Source organism: Vanessa cardui, chromosome 27, assembly GCF_905220365.1.
Source record: "Vanessa cardui chromosome 27, ilVanCard2.1, whole genome shotgun sequence".
In the NCBI taxonomy this organism is placed as follows: Eukaryota; Metazoa; Arthropoda; class Insecta; order Lepidoptera; family Nymphalidae; genus Vanessa; species Vanessa cardui.
In genome coordinates, this window is record NC_061149.1 from 7,087,217 (window position 1) to 7,105,632 (window position 18,416).

An 18,416-nucleotide genomic window follows, 5' to 3' on the forward strand; every position below is an offset into this window, starting at 1 on the left:
AAAGTATATTTTGATTTTATTTATAATAAAATCTTTAAATAAATTGTATTTAATAGTAAATTCAAGATATTTTCTTTCTAAACAAACAATCGAAAGTCAAACAGAGTTTATAATGAGTACTTATTATATTAAAATAATAGTCCTTGGTGGTAGGGCTTTGTTTAATCCCACCTAGGAAGCTGGCACCCAATAAACAGATATTCTTACGCTCAATAACAGTACTCAGTATGCTCAGTGCGCTCGGTAGTGAAGGAAAACGTCGTGAAGAAACCTGCATGTGTCCAATTTCATTGAAATTCTGCCACATGTGCATTCCACCAAACCGCATTGGAACAACGTGGTGGAATATGTTCCAAACCCTCTCCTTAATGGGAGTTACTTTATACACACAGACCTTAATAACAATCAAGAACATATCATTGTTAATACGATCTATGTTTAATACGCACTTTAAATAATGACTCTTATTGAGAAGGCTATAAGGCTAATAATCGCGTAAACAATGATTGGACGTGTTTAAAGAATACATTACGAGTGATGTGTCATATCTTAACTATAACTGTATCCGTTCTAATTTATACTGAACATTTAAAAACTGGGTACGGTCACGGGTTCAAACCCAGGCACTGTTTAATTTACGTGGATTTAATTTGTGTTTATAAATCAGCTCATACTACGAAAGATTATTTTGTGACAAAATCGGATTTTATGGGAATTCTAATAAACTGGAAGCTTCCTCTTAATGACGCCCTAGCCCAGCAATGAAACTTACCCTTATTTATACATACCGTGTCACAATATACATACAGCTTCACATATTTGAGTTAGACAAATTTGCATTTTATATAAAAAAAAAAAATAGAATAATGAAAAAGCGTTTACGTTTCATCAATATACTAGATCAGATTCTGATGCTGGGAGAAAATTATGTCATAGAGGTAATCAAAATCAAAATAACCTTTATTCAAGTAGGCTTTTACGAGCCTTTTTGAATCGTCATTTTACAATTAAGTGAAGCTACCACCGTTTCGGAAAGTAGATCTTACCGAGAAGAACCGGCATGAAACTCAGTAGTTAACCTTTTTCAACATTTAAAAAATACAAAGGCATGTTGGAATTCAACAGCTTCTTGGAAGTCAACAGGTCAACAATCTTTTCAAAGGACAAGACTTAGAAGTCCAATCGGTGTTATGGACGATAACAGTAATCACGATGACAATTGTTTAATTTGGTTGGTTCTGAATTGACAGTTTGAGGATATTTCAATTTTAGTGTGACTTTGTGCAAGCCCGTCTGGGTAGGTACCACCCACTGATCGTATATTCTACCGTCGAACAGTACTGAGTATTGTTTTGTTCCAACTATAGTGGCCCAGTGTAACTAATACATAAGGGACATAACATCTCAGTTACCGAGCTTGGTATCGCGATATAGGAATTTTTTAATGTTTCTTAGAGAGTCAGTGTCCATGGCTGATGGTGGCCTGTAGTGGAGTCCTTTGGCACCCATGAATTTGAGGCCTTATTCGTTGATATTTACTACCCATGGACAACTTCATTTATACATAAGTATAAGACTGGCTTGCACAAAGCGCTACCACCAAGTAAAATTTTTTTAATAATTATTTGATTAACATATATGTATTTATAATACAACACCATTACACTTTACACCTATTTCAACTTTAATTTTACTTCCACTATTCCGATAACAGTTTCGTCAACGTTGACAACGCCATTTTTTCACAAATCCACAGTGAATATTTAATTAATCAAGCTCTCGGCCAAATATATCTCGTCGATTTGCCGTCAAATGTTGTTTATTTGACTTTACTCCTTTCATGTTCAAATAGAATATATGCAAACAACTCTTTTATATCATCAATATATGTATTTGTATGTTAATGTCTTTTTTTAACAACTATTTCGATATATTCGATTGATGCTTTAAGTGAGTTCATTGAACTTTAATTTTTTTTTAATAAATAAATAAATATCAGACAACATCACATAAAATACTCTGATCCCAATGTAAGTAGCTAAAGCACTTGTGTTATGGAAGATCAGAAGTAACGATACCACAAACATCCAGACCCAAGACAATATAGAAAACTAATGGTAATCTACATCAACTCGGCCGGGGAACCCGGGACCTCAGCGTGGCGTACCCATGAAGACCGGTGTACACACCACTAGACCATGGAGGTCTTACAAATATATTTATCTACACTTATATTATAGATGTTAAAGTAACTATGTCTGTCTGACGCTCTTTCTCCACCACACCATTTGGACCAGAATTTGATGAAATTCGGTAGGAAGCAAATTTGAAATCCAAAAAAGGACATAGGCTACTCTATTTACTTAACACATGACAACCAGAGCTGACATGGCCCAGAGGTTAGAACGCGTGCATCTTAACCGATGATTTCGGGTGCAAACCCAGGCAAGCACCACTATATAGATATGTGCTTAATCTGTGTTTATAATTCATCTCGTGCTCGGCGGTGAAGAAAAAACATCGTGAGGAAACCTGCATGTGTCTGCTCGAAATTCTGCAACATGTGCATTCAACAAACCGCATTGGAATGGCGTTGTGGAATATATTCCAAACCCTCTCCTTAATGTAAGAGGGGGCCTTATCCCAGCAGTGGGAAATTTACAGGCTGTTACTTTTTTTTATGATATAGTTTGGCGACGAGCATATGGACCACCTGATGGTAAGTGGTCACCATCGCCCATAGACAATGATGCTGTAAGAAATATTAACTATTCTTTACATCGTCAATGTGCCAACGACCTTGGAAACTAAGATGTCATGTCCCTTGTGCATGTAGTTACACTGGCTCACTCACCCTTCAAACCGGAACACAACAATACTGAGTACTGTTATTTGGCGGTAGAATAACTGATGAGTGGGTGGTACCTACCCAGACGGGCTAGCACAAAGCCCTACCCCTTTACTTACTTTATGACAACGAAGCCCCTAAAACGCGACCGGAGACACGGTCTACAACTAGTTCCATACACAATCCTATAACCTGGTCATAACAGAGTTCAAGAGATAGCGTTAAGATTAAAAGAATCTAACCCCATTCGGGTTCAAATAACAGAAACGGCGATAAGTACAAACGCATTGTTCCGAGCTAATTATAAACTATAGTAAATGAGTGAGAGGTTAATGATCAGTGTTTACGAGATATGTGAGAATAATAGACAAACAGGAATACATACACGTTGACGCGCTGTGTTCTGATAAAAGCTTGCAATACTCACATACACAAAATAACTTGTGTCGAATCAAATCGAAATACTCATTATTGTAAAGTCGGGGTAAGAAAAGGTTCGTCACCTTAAGATCTATTTTCGTGTGCTCAGTGTGAGCGATAATCTGCTTTACCGATCGAGAATGACATATTGCGTCTCAACGATTTGATGTTTATATATAAAAGGTACTAAGAGCTTAAGAGTTGATAAAGGAATTATTTTAAAACTGACGAAAGTTTCTTACTCTGACTGTACACAAGTTAGTTGACCCTGTGGTACACTACTGGAATTTTCATGTGCTTAATTTGTGTTTATAATTCATCTCGTGCTCCGCGGTGAAGGATAACATAGTGAGGAAATCTGCATGTGACTTATTTCATCTAAATTCTGACATATGTGTATTCCACCAATCCACATTGGAACAGCATGGTGGAATATGCTACAAACCTTCTCCGCATAAGGAGAGAACTTAGCCCAGCAGTAATGAAGCAGATAGAGGTAGACATAGCAGATATAAACATAATATATAAATACATTACAGTTAAATAATAATATTTTCAAAATGAAGTAATGTAATTATCTGTAGGTCTTTGTGCGAGCCCGTCTGGATAGGTATCACCAAACAATTGTTGGCAGTATTTATTCTGTTCCGGTTTGTAGGGTGAGTGAGCCAGTGTAACTACAGGCCCAAGGGACATAGCATCTTAGTTCTCAAGCATTGGCGATGTAAGGAATGGTTAATATTTCCAACAGCGCCATTGTCTATGGGCGGTGGTGACCACATACCACATCACATACATTACTCTGATCGCAATTTTCAAGAATAATTTACACAGTAGATTTCAGTAAAGGTTCAGGTAATATTTTTAGTAAAAAAAATAATAGACATATTTATTGAAACAAACACAAATCTTTATAATTCTTTAATATATAATATTGAAAGATAGGGAATGAAAAAAAAAATCCTTAATTCATTAATTAAAAACTAATTATAGCTGTGTTTACAATACATCATTGATGATAAAGATTTTTTTAACCAAATAAAAAACGCAATGTTCTATTTACATCAGACGATGGAAAATAATATGGCATAGCAACAATTTGTATCCCACAGTTAGGCAATGAATAAATAAACAAAACGATACACGTTGGGACAGCCTTTTAAACGACCAGAATTTGGAACATCAGTGAAGCTCCAAGAGGACACTTTTGTAGAGAGATCTTCAGAAATCAAGACCCAAGTTATTATCAAACTAGCGACCCGCCCGGTTTCGCACGGGTACACTACTGATACTAAAAATACATCATTTGTTTATTCAAGACATCACATTAGTAACTTCTAAAATTATCAGTATTTCTTTACCATATTGTCCTTATATTATGTAGAAAAACCTTCCTCTCGAAACACTCTATCTATTAAAAAAAACCGCATCAAAATCCGTTGTTTAGTTTTAAAGATCTAAGCATACATAGGGACAGTAAACATTAAGCGACCGTACTTTACACTATGTAATGATTTTAATGATATTTACAGCTGCAGTCAAAATCAAAATAAACTTTATTCAATTAAGTGAAGCTACCACCGGTTCGGAAATTAGATTCTACCGAGAAGAACCGGCAAGAAACTCAGAAGTTACTCCTTTTTAACATTTAAAAAATACAAATTCATGTTAATTAAATACAATTATTTAAATTAATATATCCTGCTTGGAAGTCAATAGGTATTAACTCCACGCTTTTTTATCATCTATAAAATCATGTATCGAATAATATGCTTATTCTACAAATGTACTTTTTACAAACGATTTGAATTTACGAAACGGCAAAGTTAAAAATTTCTGCGGAATTTTATTATAGAAACGGTCCAGTGCAGTCAAGTACTCATACTGTATCACATGAAATCTTGGAAACGCGAATATACGATATGCTATTTCCATCCGCGTAACCTTTAAATGTAATAATTATTACACTTAATGGCGCGTGTTAAAATCTGACATTTCACGATCTCATCCGTCACTGCGTTTAGTTTATTGGAAACTAGCTGTACCCGCGACGTTATGCGCGTTTGAATTTAAGAAAAAGGTTATTCTTGTAGCCAAAGTTACTCCATATTTTACCACCTATCTGTAGGCGAAAATCGCGTCAAAATCGGTGCAGAGATTAACCGGATCAAAAAACATTTATTTCGGTATATGTACCATGTATGAGTCGAGATGGCTCAGTGGTTAGAACGCGTACGTCTTAACCGATGATTACGGGTTCAAATCCAGACAAGCACCAATGATTTTGTGTTTAAAATTCATCTCATGCTCGGCGGTGACGGAAATAATCGTGAGGAAACCTGATATAGAACCAAACCATAGAAACCATAGAAATTCTGCCACATGTGTATTCCACCTACCCTCAATGGAACAGCGTTATATAACGAAAATGTTCCAAACCTTCTCCTCAAAAAAAAGAAGGGGAGAGGAGGCCTTAGCCCAGCAGTGGGAAATTCACAGGCTGTTGTTGTTGTTGTACCATGTATACAAAACATATGCATTTAGTCAAAAAGCGGCAGAACGCGCGTCTTTGTCAGACATATATAAAACTTTACAGCGCACATACCTTACCCCTATATCAATCTCATACGAACCTCCACCCATTTTCACATACTGACCTTGGAACTCAAACTATCTACAAACCAAATTTCATCGAAATCGTTCCAGCCGTTTAAGAGATAACAGACAGACATTGACATTTACAACATTAGTAGGGATTATGTCAACTGATATCGCAGGATATTTTATTTCCGCAAGTTAATATAGCAAATACGTTTCTATATTTGCAACGAAATACTTCCACAGCTATATCGTAACATGCAGATAAACAAACATGGCGGTAACTTTGTGCACGCCTGTCTGTGTACCATATCGAGCAGGAATAATTTATTGTACTGGTAAACAATATGGTATGTTACCATTGTAGTGTTGAGCTGAGATGGCCCAGTGGTTAGAACGCGTGCATCTTAACCGATGATTGCGGATTCAAACGCAGGCAAGCACCACTATATGTATGTGCTTAATTTGTGTTTATAATTCATCTCTTGCTCGACGTCGAAGGAAAACATCGAGAGGAAATCTGCATGTGTCTAATTTCATCGAAATTCTGCCACATGTGCATTCCACCAAACCGCATTGGAACAGCGTGGTGGATTATGTTCCAAAGCCTCTCCTTAATGAAAGAGGAGGCCTTATCTCAGCAGTGGGAAATGTACAGGCTGTTACTTTTCTTACTTTACTACATTGGTGTGTTCCAATTTGATTGGTCAATTCCAATTACCTACCATAAAATCGTTTCCAGGGTCAGTGGGACGCGGTGGAGGAAATGATTGATATTTCTTGAAGGGGCATCATCTTTACAACAACAAAAACAACAGCCTCATCAGGCATCATCATTGGGGATGTTGATCCATTTATTCAACACTAGTTGTTACCCGAGGCTTGCTCGTATAGAATGTGAACATATTCACAAATTAACTCAAAATAGGTAGACAAAGAGGTCTTAGCTCTTTGGTTCTAAAAAAGTAGCCTATATCCTTCCAGTTATGTATGCATACAAAATTTCAATTTATTATGTATTTTTTTCTGACCTAATAGTATTAATTAAGACGTAAAAACATAACAAACACGCAAATAAACAAACATCAACTCAAATTTGTAATATTAGTTATGATTACATAATAAAATTAATTAGTGCTCGTTTTAAGTATCACTTTAATTAAGTTGTGCAATATAAGTCGTTACAATGTTCGTACGTGTGGTACCGCTTTAATTTATTCAAAAGTTTTATGAGAAAACATTTTTAATATAGCAATACTGAATAACGTATTCGAATTTCGAATTTGAATGGATATGTTTTCACGTTTTTTTTTTTTTAAATATTAATATGACAATGACATTTATTTAGACTTGGTAATCTGTAGGCCCTGAGGCAACAACAGTGGATACTCTTTTTTATATTATTTTAAAAATTAAATTGAAAAACATCTGCCCGTAGGGTTATAAAATAATTAATTTACAGGTGACCAACCATTAATCTGTTTTCTCTCTTCGTTACTTTACAAAATATCATAAAAACATATTTTATTTAGTTTTTTTTTTATGGAGTATGCCATTCTGTAATGGCATGCTCATGACTGTCTGTCCGTCCGTTGCAGTCTATTTTCTCCATTTAAATCATCTGGACAACCAATATATAGCTTGGTACATCTACAGATTAAAATTAAGAAAATATTAAATTTCCCTATTACAACGGCTTATAAAGTTTGATCTTGGCACGAAAAAAAAAAATTCCGGTGAGCGTGAAATATGTATTTATAACACAACAATCACCAAAATCTCGTTACTTAACGAACGTGCAGTAAGTTGCACACGTTTTATCACTTTTATAACTATTTTTTAATATTCACTTTCCACTGTTATCTTTTTCGAAATTAGCAACACTGAAATGTTGCAAGCATTTCGTAATTCGTTGCACCGAATGTCATCATTTTCACAAATTCATATCTAATTCATTATTTTATAATGATGAATTTAATTATAACTTAATTTACGAAAACGAATAGACAATTAATTTTTTTAATTGAATTTTAAGGCATTACAGATCGTATCATAATTAAAAAAAAAAAACTTCAATTAAAAATGGAAGACCTATGTTGCATATTTATCATCTTATTTTGGTTCTGTATTTAATGCAATTTTGTTTCTATGACTCTGCGCGACCTTCCTTTAAGATCGATGTTTTCTGTTCACTGAGTCACCTTGGGAGTTCATAACTAAAAGTATCAGTGTAATCTTAACTACACATAAAAAACTAATTTAAAAAAATAATAAATATCATGCTGTATAATGAAATACCTTTGCTTATTCACCACTGAAGGAAAAAAAAAATTAAATAAACATGTATGTAATCATAATGATTCACGCATTAATGAAAATTATTCATACTATGCACTTATATAATTTTAAACAACAATTATTATACATCAGTAATAAATACATAAATTACTGTATATTTTGCATTCGACTAGGAAATATCAAAATAAATAAGGTAGGTTCATAAAGGTGCGAGTTTATATAGAGCGAATACCATTTGAAAATTAAACACAGCTGTTTTTCCTACACGTGTAACAGTCCGAGGTCATTCAGTTATAATGTCACGAACGTAACTATTCATAATTAAACCAATCGACAATAATCTTGGCAATATAACTCACTTACAAACTATTGCCAATTCGAAAAACTTCTCATCGATATTACACACATCACTAATCGAAAAAAAGGGACGGGGAAGTCGTCTTACCGATCCGTAATCGAAAATCAACCTAAACACGTTGAATTATGAACTATAATCTCTTGATGATGAACACAAAACAGCTGTATATCTCACAATAGTCGCAGAACCCGTTACACTTCATAAAAAAACCCATCTAATAACTTGTTCTGACTTTTACACGATTAAAAAAAAAGGTACATCTACCTGCAAGATCAGCTGATTCGAAAATAAATATTTAGCAAAAAATACATACTCATAATTATACCGGATAAACATACTTCGATTCCAACATACATTCTTGTTCATTAATAAATAACCCACATAAATTAAATTCGTTGCTATATGTTTGAGCGAACTTGCTGTAAAGGTATCATTTCAAAACGGTTGTATTATAGCTTCAATACACAGTAAAACCTGTCAATTTAACTTTCTAAAAAGCAGGAACGAAATCGTATAAACGCAAGATATACACAGTCCCACGTTAATGCGGAAACGTTACGTTCATAATGCAGAGAAATCTCAACATATGTTCAAACAAGTGTCTAAATAAAACAAAGAGTTTTACCTTATTAGCAGCAAGCAAATTCGTCTATCTCCACACAATTACACCTGCGCTATAATATAACACTCCGATAATCGTTTCTTTTTCTCTTTAAACACATTATTGCACTATTAACAATAAGTCCTGAGCGTATACGCTGTCCAAATATGTTATTTAAAACAAAAATGTTTTCGTCACAAAGCGGGCGACCACTCACCGCCCGCTGCCATCAAGAACTAAAAAAAATGTCAGCTGGGCTAAGTACGTTCTCATTGGTAAATCGATTGAAATTCCCTGGAACACACATTAAACTTTACATCTGTCTTGCTTTATCATATTTTCTCTCGCTCACACAGCCACAAATATACCCGATTTTATCATCATCTAATTAATATTTAACATTAAAAAGTGCAAAATAGTAATTTTTTGGCGTATTCCTTAGTGTCTGATATGATTTTATGTTAAAATATAGCCGAGATTTTCCATTTCGAATCATATGGAAGACAAAGCAATCTGTCAACATTTTACGTAGTTATATTGACATTTTCAAAACCTGTTTCTATTGGTCCTCGCACAGCTGTTTTTGACGCCTGTTCTACAATGATATAATAACATTAATTAAATCTAGATGGCAGCACTTTCAGAATACCAACAAGTTATAATAAGAATCATTCAATTAACATGGTAAAAATACTATGTTTGTTTTATTATTATTAATTAATTTAGAATTCCTTTATCGTACGACGATTTCAAGGATAAATTAAAATGTTGCTCTTTTGACACACTGATGTCATGAATGTAGACTCTAATATGACTCCTAACATTTGCGTTGGCATAGCAACGAATATTGTTTGTTGACAGTGATTGCTACTAGCAGTACTGAATAGCCATTATGATTACACTTGACTTCAAGCACTCTTTAAATTTATTATATGAAATTAAGTCTTTAATCTAAACAATTCATAAGTAAATAGCACTCTTAACTAAAAAAGTATATATGTTAAAAAAATATATATACATAATTTAATTCGATTTCTCGTAAGGTTCAAGTGAATACTGAGTTTACATACAACCATTTACAAATATGGATTCATTAGATCTCGTAGCACGGGAGAATGAATTCAAGAAGTTAAATAAGCAGTTAGAAAAGAAAACTGAAAGCCTAATGAAAGAAATCGAACATGTAATGGTAGGTGTTATACATTTCTTCTGTTAGAGTAAGCTGATAGCGTTCTTTATATTCTATTCATTTACTCTACTGCCTGATAGCGATATTTAGTAGTGTTGACTTCCAAGCAGGATGTATTAATTTGAATAATTGTATTAACTAACATGACTTTGTATTTTTAAATGTTGAAAAAGAGTAACTACTGAATTTCTTGCCGGTTCTTCTCGGTAGATTCTACTCTCCGAACCGGTGGTAGCTTCGCTTAACTGTAAAATACGATCCGAAAGTTTAAAAATTACTGAGCCAGTGTAACTAGGAGTTCTGGAAGTCGCTGACACAATGAGTAGTTTTATATGTTAAGGAACAATATGCCTACAAAGTGTCTTAATGCAAACCCATCCTTGCTTTAAATGGGTAGAATAAAGGCCTAAATTTATGAAGGACAAACATACACAGACACATTAGTATTTATTTATACAAATGAGATAATATTTTGCATAAAAAAATTTAGTACATGTCTGTGCAGAATGCTATAACATTTTATTAATTAATGAATTATTCTTATTCACAGCAAAAGCAAGATATATTTTCAGAATTCTCTCACAACCTCACCCTGAGCCCGGCTCACAGACAAACAAACAAACATTGCTGTGAAGTTCAAAAAACATCAACGGAGAGCAAGGAAATTATAAATAAAAATAAAAATAGACCACCAAGCAAAAATAAACCAAAAATAATTTCAAATTTAGAACCCAAAGACAGTTCTAATTTTGAAAATGGGACAATAGATAACACACAAGACTCAGATAAAACAAGAGGACAACCATGTTGCTGTATTTTATCTAATAACAGAAAGATAGATAATGACTTGGAGTTTCTATATGCTTTTGTATCTGTTAGCGTTAAGGAAAAAGTATTACCTGAATCGTTTGTAAAGGGTAAGACTTCTTAACATATTTTTAACCATAAAACTATTAAGCTTATGTTGTTTACAAGAAACATAAATATAACATTAATTATATGTAAATAAGTGATAACTTGCTTTGAGAATGATGATTATCAATTTATAATGCTTGTTTATTTGTTTAATCTTTGGTAATTAGTAAAGAAAAACAAACAGCCAGTATCTATACTTTGCAAAACCCCTTTCTGGCTCAAGGAGTATGCTTAGAGCTTAAATACTCCATGTTGTTGTAATGAGGGCTTATACATTTACCCTTGTTCATAAAAAGGCAAATATAAATAATATATTAACAACTTTATCAACGGTGATTCCCCAGTATAAAATCACATGTTCTAACAGTTTAGCTATATCAGCTATTTGATAATTAGGTATATGATATCTAGAAGTAAATTATATTGCTTTAGTAAGGTTTTGTGTGTATAGTATTCGCCCACGGCTTCACTTTCGTTGTAGTTATGTGTCTGGCAATATAAGTAGCTTATATCCTTTCTTGAAGTTTAAATTTGCTTCATGTGAAATTTCATCGAATTCGGTTCAGCGGCTTGGTAATGAAAGTGCGACAGACAGACAAAGTTACTTTCACATTTATAATATTAGTATAGATAACAATTGTTTTTGTACGAAACTGTAAATGATAAAAAAACACCATATAGATTATATATAATAATAGTTTTTCTCGTAGAGCTCTCTGTGAGCATGCCTGTGTAGGTGTAACATATATATATATAACTGCCCAACACTAATACTCAGTATATTTGTGTTGTGGTTGTAAGGGGTAGTGAGCCAGTGTTTACTTGGTGGTAGGGCTTTGTGCAAGCCCATCTGGGTAGGTACCACCCACTTATCAGTTATTCTACTGCCAAATAACAGTACTCAGTATTGTTGTGTTCTGGTTTGAAGGGTGAGTGAGCCAGTGTAACTACAGGCACAAGGGACATAACATCTTAGTTCCCAAGGTTGGTGGCACATTGATGATGTAAAGAATAGTTAATATTTCTTACAGCGTCATTGTCTATGGGTGATGGTGACCACTTACCATCAGGTGGCCCTTATGCTCGTCCGCCTTTACACCATAAAAAAAAAGTATGAGCACAGGAGATGGATCTTTATTATCGTGATTAGTGATGTATGGGATATTTGATATTTATTTATAGTGCCTATGGTGATAATGATTGCTTACTATACAACTAGTCTACCAAAGAGTTTTAAATTAAAATAAAATAAAAAATGTTGAGTATAAGACTTTATTGTGCTTGTGAATTTACATAAATGGCTAGATTTGATTGCTGGAATACTGTATATTGAAATATATATATGTATATATATATTTATTTGGTATCTAACTTTGATTTTCTGCTATTAAAAAAAGCCTAAGCCTTTCCTTGTGGGTTTCAGCTGTTTGTTTCATACATAATGTATTGTAAAACCAATTTTAGTTATATTTCATGCTATTGTGCAATATATCATATATAAATTATTATAAGTAAACATATCAGTATCATAGGTCAAAATAACATAACTAGGTCTTAAAGCAATTTGCATTATTAATATAATATGTCATAATTAATTTATGTATTTAGACTATCTTTACATATAGTACTATTAAAGCAATGTATGTGAGGTTTATACCAGCAACATATTATCATATATATAACATATAGGTCTTGGTAAATATATAACATTTTTATAAAGTAAAAAGTAAAGTAATAGCCCGTAAATTTCCCACTGCTGGGATAAGGCCTCCTCTTCCGTAAAGGAGAGGGTTTGGAACATATTACCAATGCGGGTTGGCCGAATGCACATGTGGCAGAATTTCGATTCCTTACGATGTTTTCCTTCACCGCCGAGCACGAGATGAACTATAAACACAAATTAAGCACATATATGTGTATAGTGGTGCTTGCATTTTTATATAATTAAATAAGTTACTAGCGACTCGCCCTGGCTTTGCAAGTTTGCAATGCTGATGCTAAATAGACTACAGAATTTCTTTTCTATATTATTCTAGTTAGAGCACTTGTGTATGAGCAGAAGTAACGAAGGTACCCCAAAGATTCCGACCTAATAATCGAACCCGGAACTTTGGAGTGGCGTACCCAAGGAAATCGCTGTACACAGCACTCGACCACGGAGGTCGTCAATGCAAAAGTAATTGTCTGTCTGTTGCTCTTTCAAATCACTGAACCGAATATGATAAAATTTAGTTTAAAGCAAGTTTGAGCTCCAAATAATAAATTTCTAATGTCAAAGACTTGATGTCCGCTGACACGTATTTAATCATGTAAAATAAATAGTATATATTTTTTATGGTGTAGGTTGGCGGACGAGCATATGGGCCACCTGATCGTAGGTGTTCACCATCACCCATAGACAATGACGCTGTAAGAAATATTAACTATTCCTTACATCGTCAATGCTCCACCAACCTTGGGAACTAAGATGTTATATCCCTTGTGCCTGTAGTGTCCCTGGCTCATTAACCCTTCAAACCGCAACACAACAATACTGAGCTATTGTTTGGCGGTAGAATAACTGATGAGTGGGCAGCGTTGCCAACCGAAAATTCAAATTTGACACCGGTTTTTTTTTTATTCGTTGATATTACTTGTCATTTCATTACGTACTACTTTCTGTCTGGAAATGTAGGCTAAATACGATCTTTTCTATGGTATGGTACGATCTTCCAAAAAATAAAGTTGGCAACACTGAGTGGGTGGTGCCTACCCAGACGGGCTTGCACAAAGCCCTACCACCAAGTAAATATACATAATCAAGGGTTGCTCGCTAACAATAGATTATTATTTTTTCAGATAAAGTAACAACAGAAAATGTATGTAAGTTCCTATCAGCGAAAGTGAAATTAATGCAAGAACAAATTGACAAGCTACAGAGTACCATAAACAAAAAGGTTTCTTTTTTATTTATTTTTTTAGATATTTAAAAAAGGTCATCGTTTAAATGCCACATGATAATATGTCTTTCCCCATACATTCTTAAAACATGATTCTCACTGGATATTTCAGCCGGAATACAGTATTAAAATTGTAAAATATTTCTTTTTGATATTAATAAAAGGTGATTTTTTATAATTTATCATTTTAAGAATTTTCTTCTATTGATATCTTCCTGATCGATAGACCACGATGGTCTGTCTCAAGAGACACCAGCCAACTACACAGGATTTGTTGCCAAATACAGTTGGACTTTGAATTTGAATCTGATGTGATCGGAATGTGTCGAGAAGTCCAACTGCGTCTGCATGTGCTATCCAGACCCTGGGCTACTGAGAATTATATTATTCATATAAAATACCCTATAACTTTTATGCGCTCATCCTGGGCCCTCGAGGGGTAATTTAAATAAAATACCCTATGTCCTTCCCTAAGACTATCTACATAGCAAATTTCATCCAAATCGGTTCAGCTGTTTAATAAGCATGAAGAGATAACAGATAGAGTAGAATTACTATCGCATTGTCTAAGGCCTCCTCTCCCTTTTTTAAGGAAAAGATTTCGAGCATATTCCACCACGCTGTCCCAATGCTGGTTGATAGATTCACATGTGAAATCATTTCGTTGAGATTAAACACATGCAGGTTACCTCACGATTTTTATCTTCATAACTGAGCTCGACATGAATTATAATCACAAATTAAGCACATGAAAATTCAGAGGTACTTGTCTAAGTTTGAACTCGCAATCATCGTTTAAGATGCACGCGTTCTAACCACTGGGGCATCTCGGATCTTATAATATCTTACACGGTGTTTGATTTAATCTGAATTAGATTTAAACATAAATAACTTTGAAATGACGATGGCGTTTAGATATCTGTGACTCGTTAGTAAACAGCGGGTGGTTTAAGGTCAACCCTCAGGGTTCATAATTTATAATATTAATATAGATTAATTCATTTAAAATGGAGGGGAGGTAAAGTGATTAGATCTACAAGAAAGTATTTAATTATGAATTAACAGATAAAGCAATGCGAAGGACACATGACGCACATCGCTGAGCTGGAAAGCGAACGGCTAACGCTTAGGAACCGAGCAAACAGCATGAAAGCCGAAACAGCCGATATGAAGGCCAAGTATGCTGTGATACAGAATCGTCTGGATGTGAGTATATTTACGAACACATACACACACATATACAGGGTTATTGGTAACTCGACGTATATCCGCTAGGAGTTGGTAGGGGTGACTATTTGCTATAATTTAAACCCCCATATGCATAATCTAAAAGTGAACCATTTTTGAGTTATCAAGTTTTTTAGCTTTTTTCACAATTTGTCAAAAAAAAATCTATTTTTTTTCTTCTTATTTATCAAAACGAATAAACACTGGATATTTGTGAATAAGTATTTAAACAATCATTATCAGCCCAAATTTAAAAATGGCCGTCAGTCATGATCGTCATCTTACAGAAATTAAAAAAGAAACATATAATCCGTATACTCGTCACTACATAGCGAGTTGGAAAAATAATATAGTAACTGACAGATATATCACCTAGTTTATAATTACACTAATAAAGGGAAAAACCGATGTATTGAGGACGATAGAACACAAATCATAAATGTTACAAAAAAAAGTAGGGGCGGCAAAAATTTAATAGCCTACTCACGGCAGATTTGTAAATCCGACACTGATCGTTGTGGATATGTGCTGCCACAGATTCTATCATTGAAGCCAAATTTATATATATAGGAGAAGCATGTAACAACAACAATACCAACAGCCTGTAAATACCCACTGCTGGGCTAAAAGCCTCCTCCCCTTAGAGGAGAAGGTTTGGAAAATATTCCACCACGCTGTTCCAATGCGGGTTGGTGGAATACACATGTGACAGAATTTCTATGAAATTTGTCACATGCAGGTTTCCTCACGATATTTTCCTTCACCGCCGAGTACGAGATGAATTATAAAGACAAATTAAGCACATGAATCAGCGGTGCTTGCCTGGGTTTGAACCCGCAATCATCGGTTAAGATGCACGCGTTCTAACCACTGGGCCATCTCGAATCGAGAAGCGTGTATGTACGAGCCCGTTTTTGAAAACATGACACATATAAGTTATTTATTGTTATTGTAAAATGAACTGTAAGGTAAGAAACCTACAGTTTATTTTATGATTAATAAAGTTCTTTGAACTGATTTAGGAAAAAGATCGTCTTTACAAGGAACAGAGAAGCGAAACAGACAGACTGACATCGGAACTGAAACATATCAAAAGTAAAAATGTAAATCTCGATGCAAGATGCGCGTCGCAAGAGGAGTTGATATCCAATCTTAAACAGCAAGTGGAAGCTGCGAAGTTATCTGAAAAGGTAAATATATGTTATGGCGTGTCTATGAGAGTTTAGCGCCTATGGTACAGGCGGCCATTTTGATTTTTTTTGTTTATTAAATCAAAAGTCACCAGTGCACTGTGACAGCGGCAATTTGTTATCTAGTATTTACTCATTGTAATAATGACTTGTTAATAGCATATACTATTCACAAGTCGACATTATAATAAATAAATATATAATCATTAACAATTTGTTAATTGCCTAAAGATATGTAACATGATGAATTTTCATATGAATCATCAATTGCCTTTATATATAAAATTCTTATAAAACAAATACATATATATAAATATTATTTTTTAATAAAATTGTTCGGTATATGTCAAAATAATAAAAGTAAAATTGTCTATATCTTCATGACATTGTCTTTGGTTATCTATAATATTTGACATTTCACGAAACTGTATGAGTAAGGTCTGTGCCGAATAACTATAATAAAAAAGTGAATTGTTTTTTTTTTATTTTTATTTACAGGCTTTCCGTGATTCGACGCGTTCTCTGGCGATTTCACACCAAAATTCTATAACACGTTTAGAAGGAAAAATTAAATTATTATCAACGCATATAGACAAACAAGCGTCACTGATTGAAAATTTGAAGAAACAAAACGCTCTCCTGCTCACCGAAGGAGCTGTGAAGGCTTTGGAGACTGAATATTGTCAATTTTTAAATCAAGACTTATGAAATCAATAAAATAATGACAATAAAAGTTTTTTTTTTTTTATTTACATTAAAAGTCTATGTCGAACATATTGTGTATCTATACTTATAATAAATCTGTAGAGAGGCCATTTCTGTACATGAAATTTATTTAAAAAAAAACTATCAAGGGATGATAAGGGATCGCTACTGGTGCCAAAAATGCAATCAGTAAAATTTTTGTCTGTCTGTCTGTCTGTCTGTCTGTCTGTATATTCGTTATAGAAACAAAAACTACTCGACGGATTTTAACGAAATTTGGCACAATTATTCTTCCTACTCCTGGGCAGGTTATAGTATACTTTTCATTACGCTACGATCAATAGGAGTAGAGCAGTGAAGGGAAATATTGGGAAAACGGAAGAAGTTACTCCATTTTTTAAGCTTCCGTCGCGTGTGCAGCCTTAATGGTTAAAGCTACATAGAAATCATGTACGACACAAATGTTCTTAAATTATTATATAAAAATAAATTCCTCGACAGCATATGTCTATCTTTCATAGTTGACTCACAATAACACGTGAAACTTCCGGAAGCTTAGCAATTCGGCGCTTTCTGACTATATTTGTCTACTCTTACGTTTACAATACTCTCACTCATCCCTAATTACAAAAGTTCACATTATTACCTATTCAATAAAAAAAAGAATCATGTAAATCGGTGTAGAAACACCAAAGTTATACATGAAATACGCTATAAGTCATCGCGCGTGAATACAGAATCATGCCATAAGGATTATTTTTGTGTATCGGTTGCCGCGTTCGACGCGCTACGCCGCGGGAGGTATAAAAAGGCGGCGGGTCCGCGCGAGCTTCATACAATATTTGGCTGTTGATGCGAATAGACGTTTAGAGTGTTCGACCTTATTGACAGACAATAATTGTTATTTACCAACCGTGCTTTTCAGCGCGACTTTTAGTCTAAGCATATTATTAGTTAAAATTTTATTTCTTTATAAGTGAAGTAGTAGTAGGTACGCATTTTAGTTATTGTGGTAGTGTTTAATTATATTAATAGTTTATTTTCGTAATTATCATATAATAATAATTATTACTATATAAGTATATCATATAATTATTACTATATATGTAAGTAGTGTTTAATTATATA

The 18,416-nt window shown here is 34.0% G+C and overlaps 2 protein-coding genes across 3 annotated transcripts in view; one reads left to right on the plus strand and one right to left on the minus strand.

Moving 5' to 3' along the window:
- LOC124541060 (protein FAM214A) overlaps nucleotides 1-9,545 on the minus strand; it is a 52,940-nt gene extending 43,395 nt beyond the window's left edge. Inside the window, exon 1 of one of the 2 annotated variants that reach the window (XM_047118868.1) lies at nucleotides 9,148-9,545. The gene's annotated coding sequence lies outside the window, so the exon portion shown is untranslated. The remainder of the gene's footprint in view (nucleotides 1-9,147) is intronic. The other variant, XM_047118867.1, reaches the window with a different exon arrangement.
- A 452-nt stretch (nucleotides 9,546-9,997) lies between these two features.
- Nucleotides 9,998-17,291, plus strand: LOC124541147 (testis-expressed protein 9-like). The gene is made up of 6 exons (XM_047118993.1): nucleotides 9,998-10,312; nucleotides 10,863-11,229; nucleotides 14,066-14,163; nucleotides 15,232-15,372; nucleotides 16,416-16,583; nucleotides 17,082-17,291. The coding sequence occupies exons 1-6, from the start codon at nucleotides 10,208-10,210 to the stop codon at nucleotides 17,289-17,291; spliced, it is 1,089 nt and encodes a 362-aa protein (XP_046974949.1). The 5' UTR covers nucleotides 9,998-10,207.
- The last annotated feature ends 1,125 nt before the right edge of the window (nucleotides 17,292-18,416 follow it).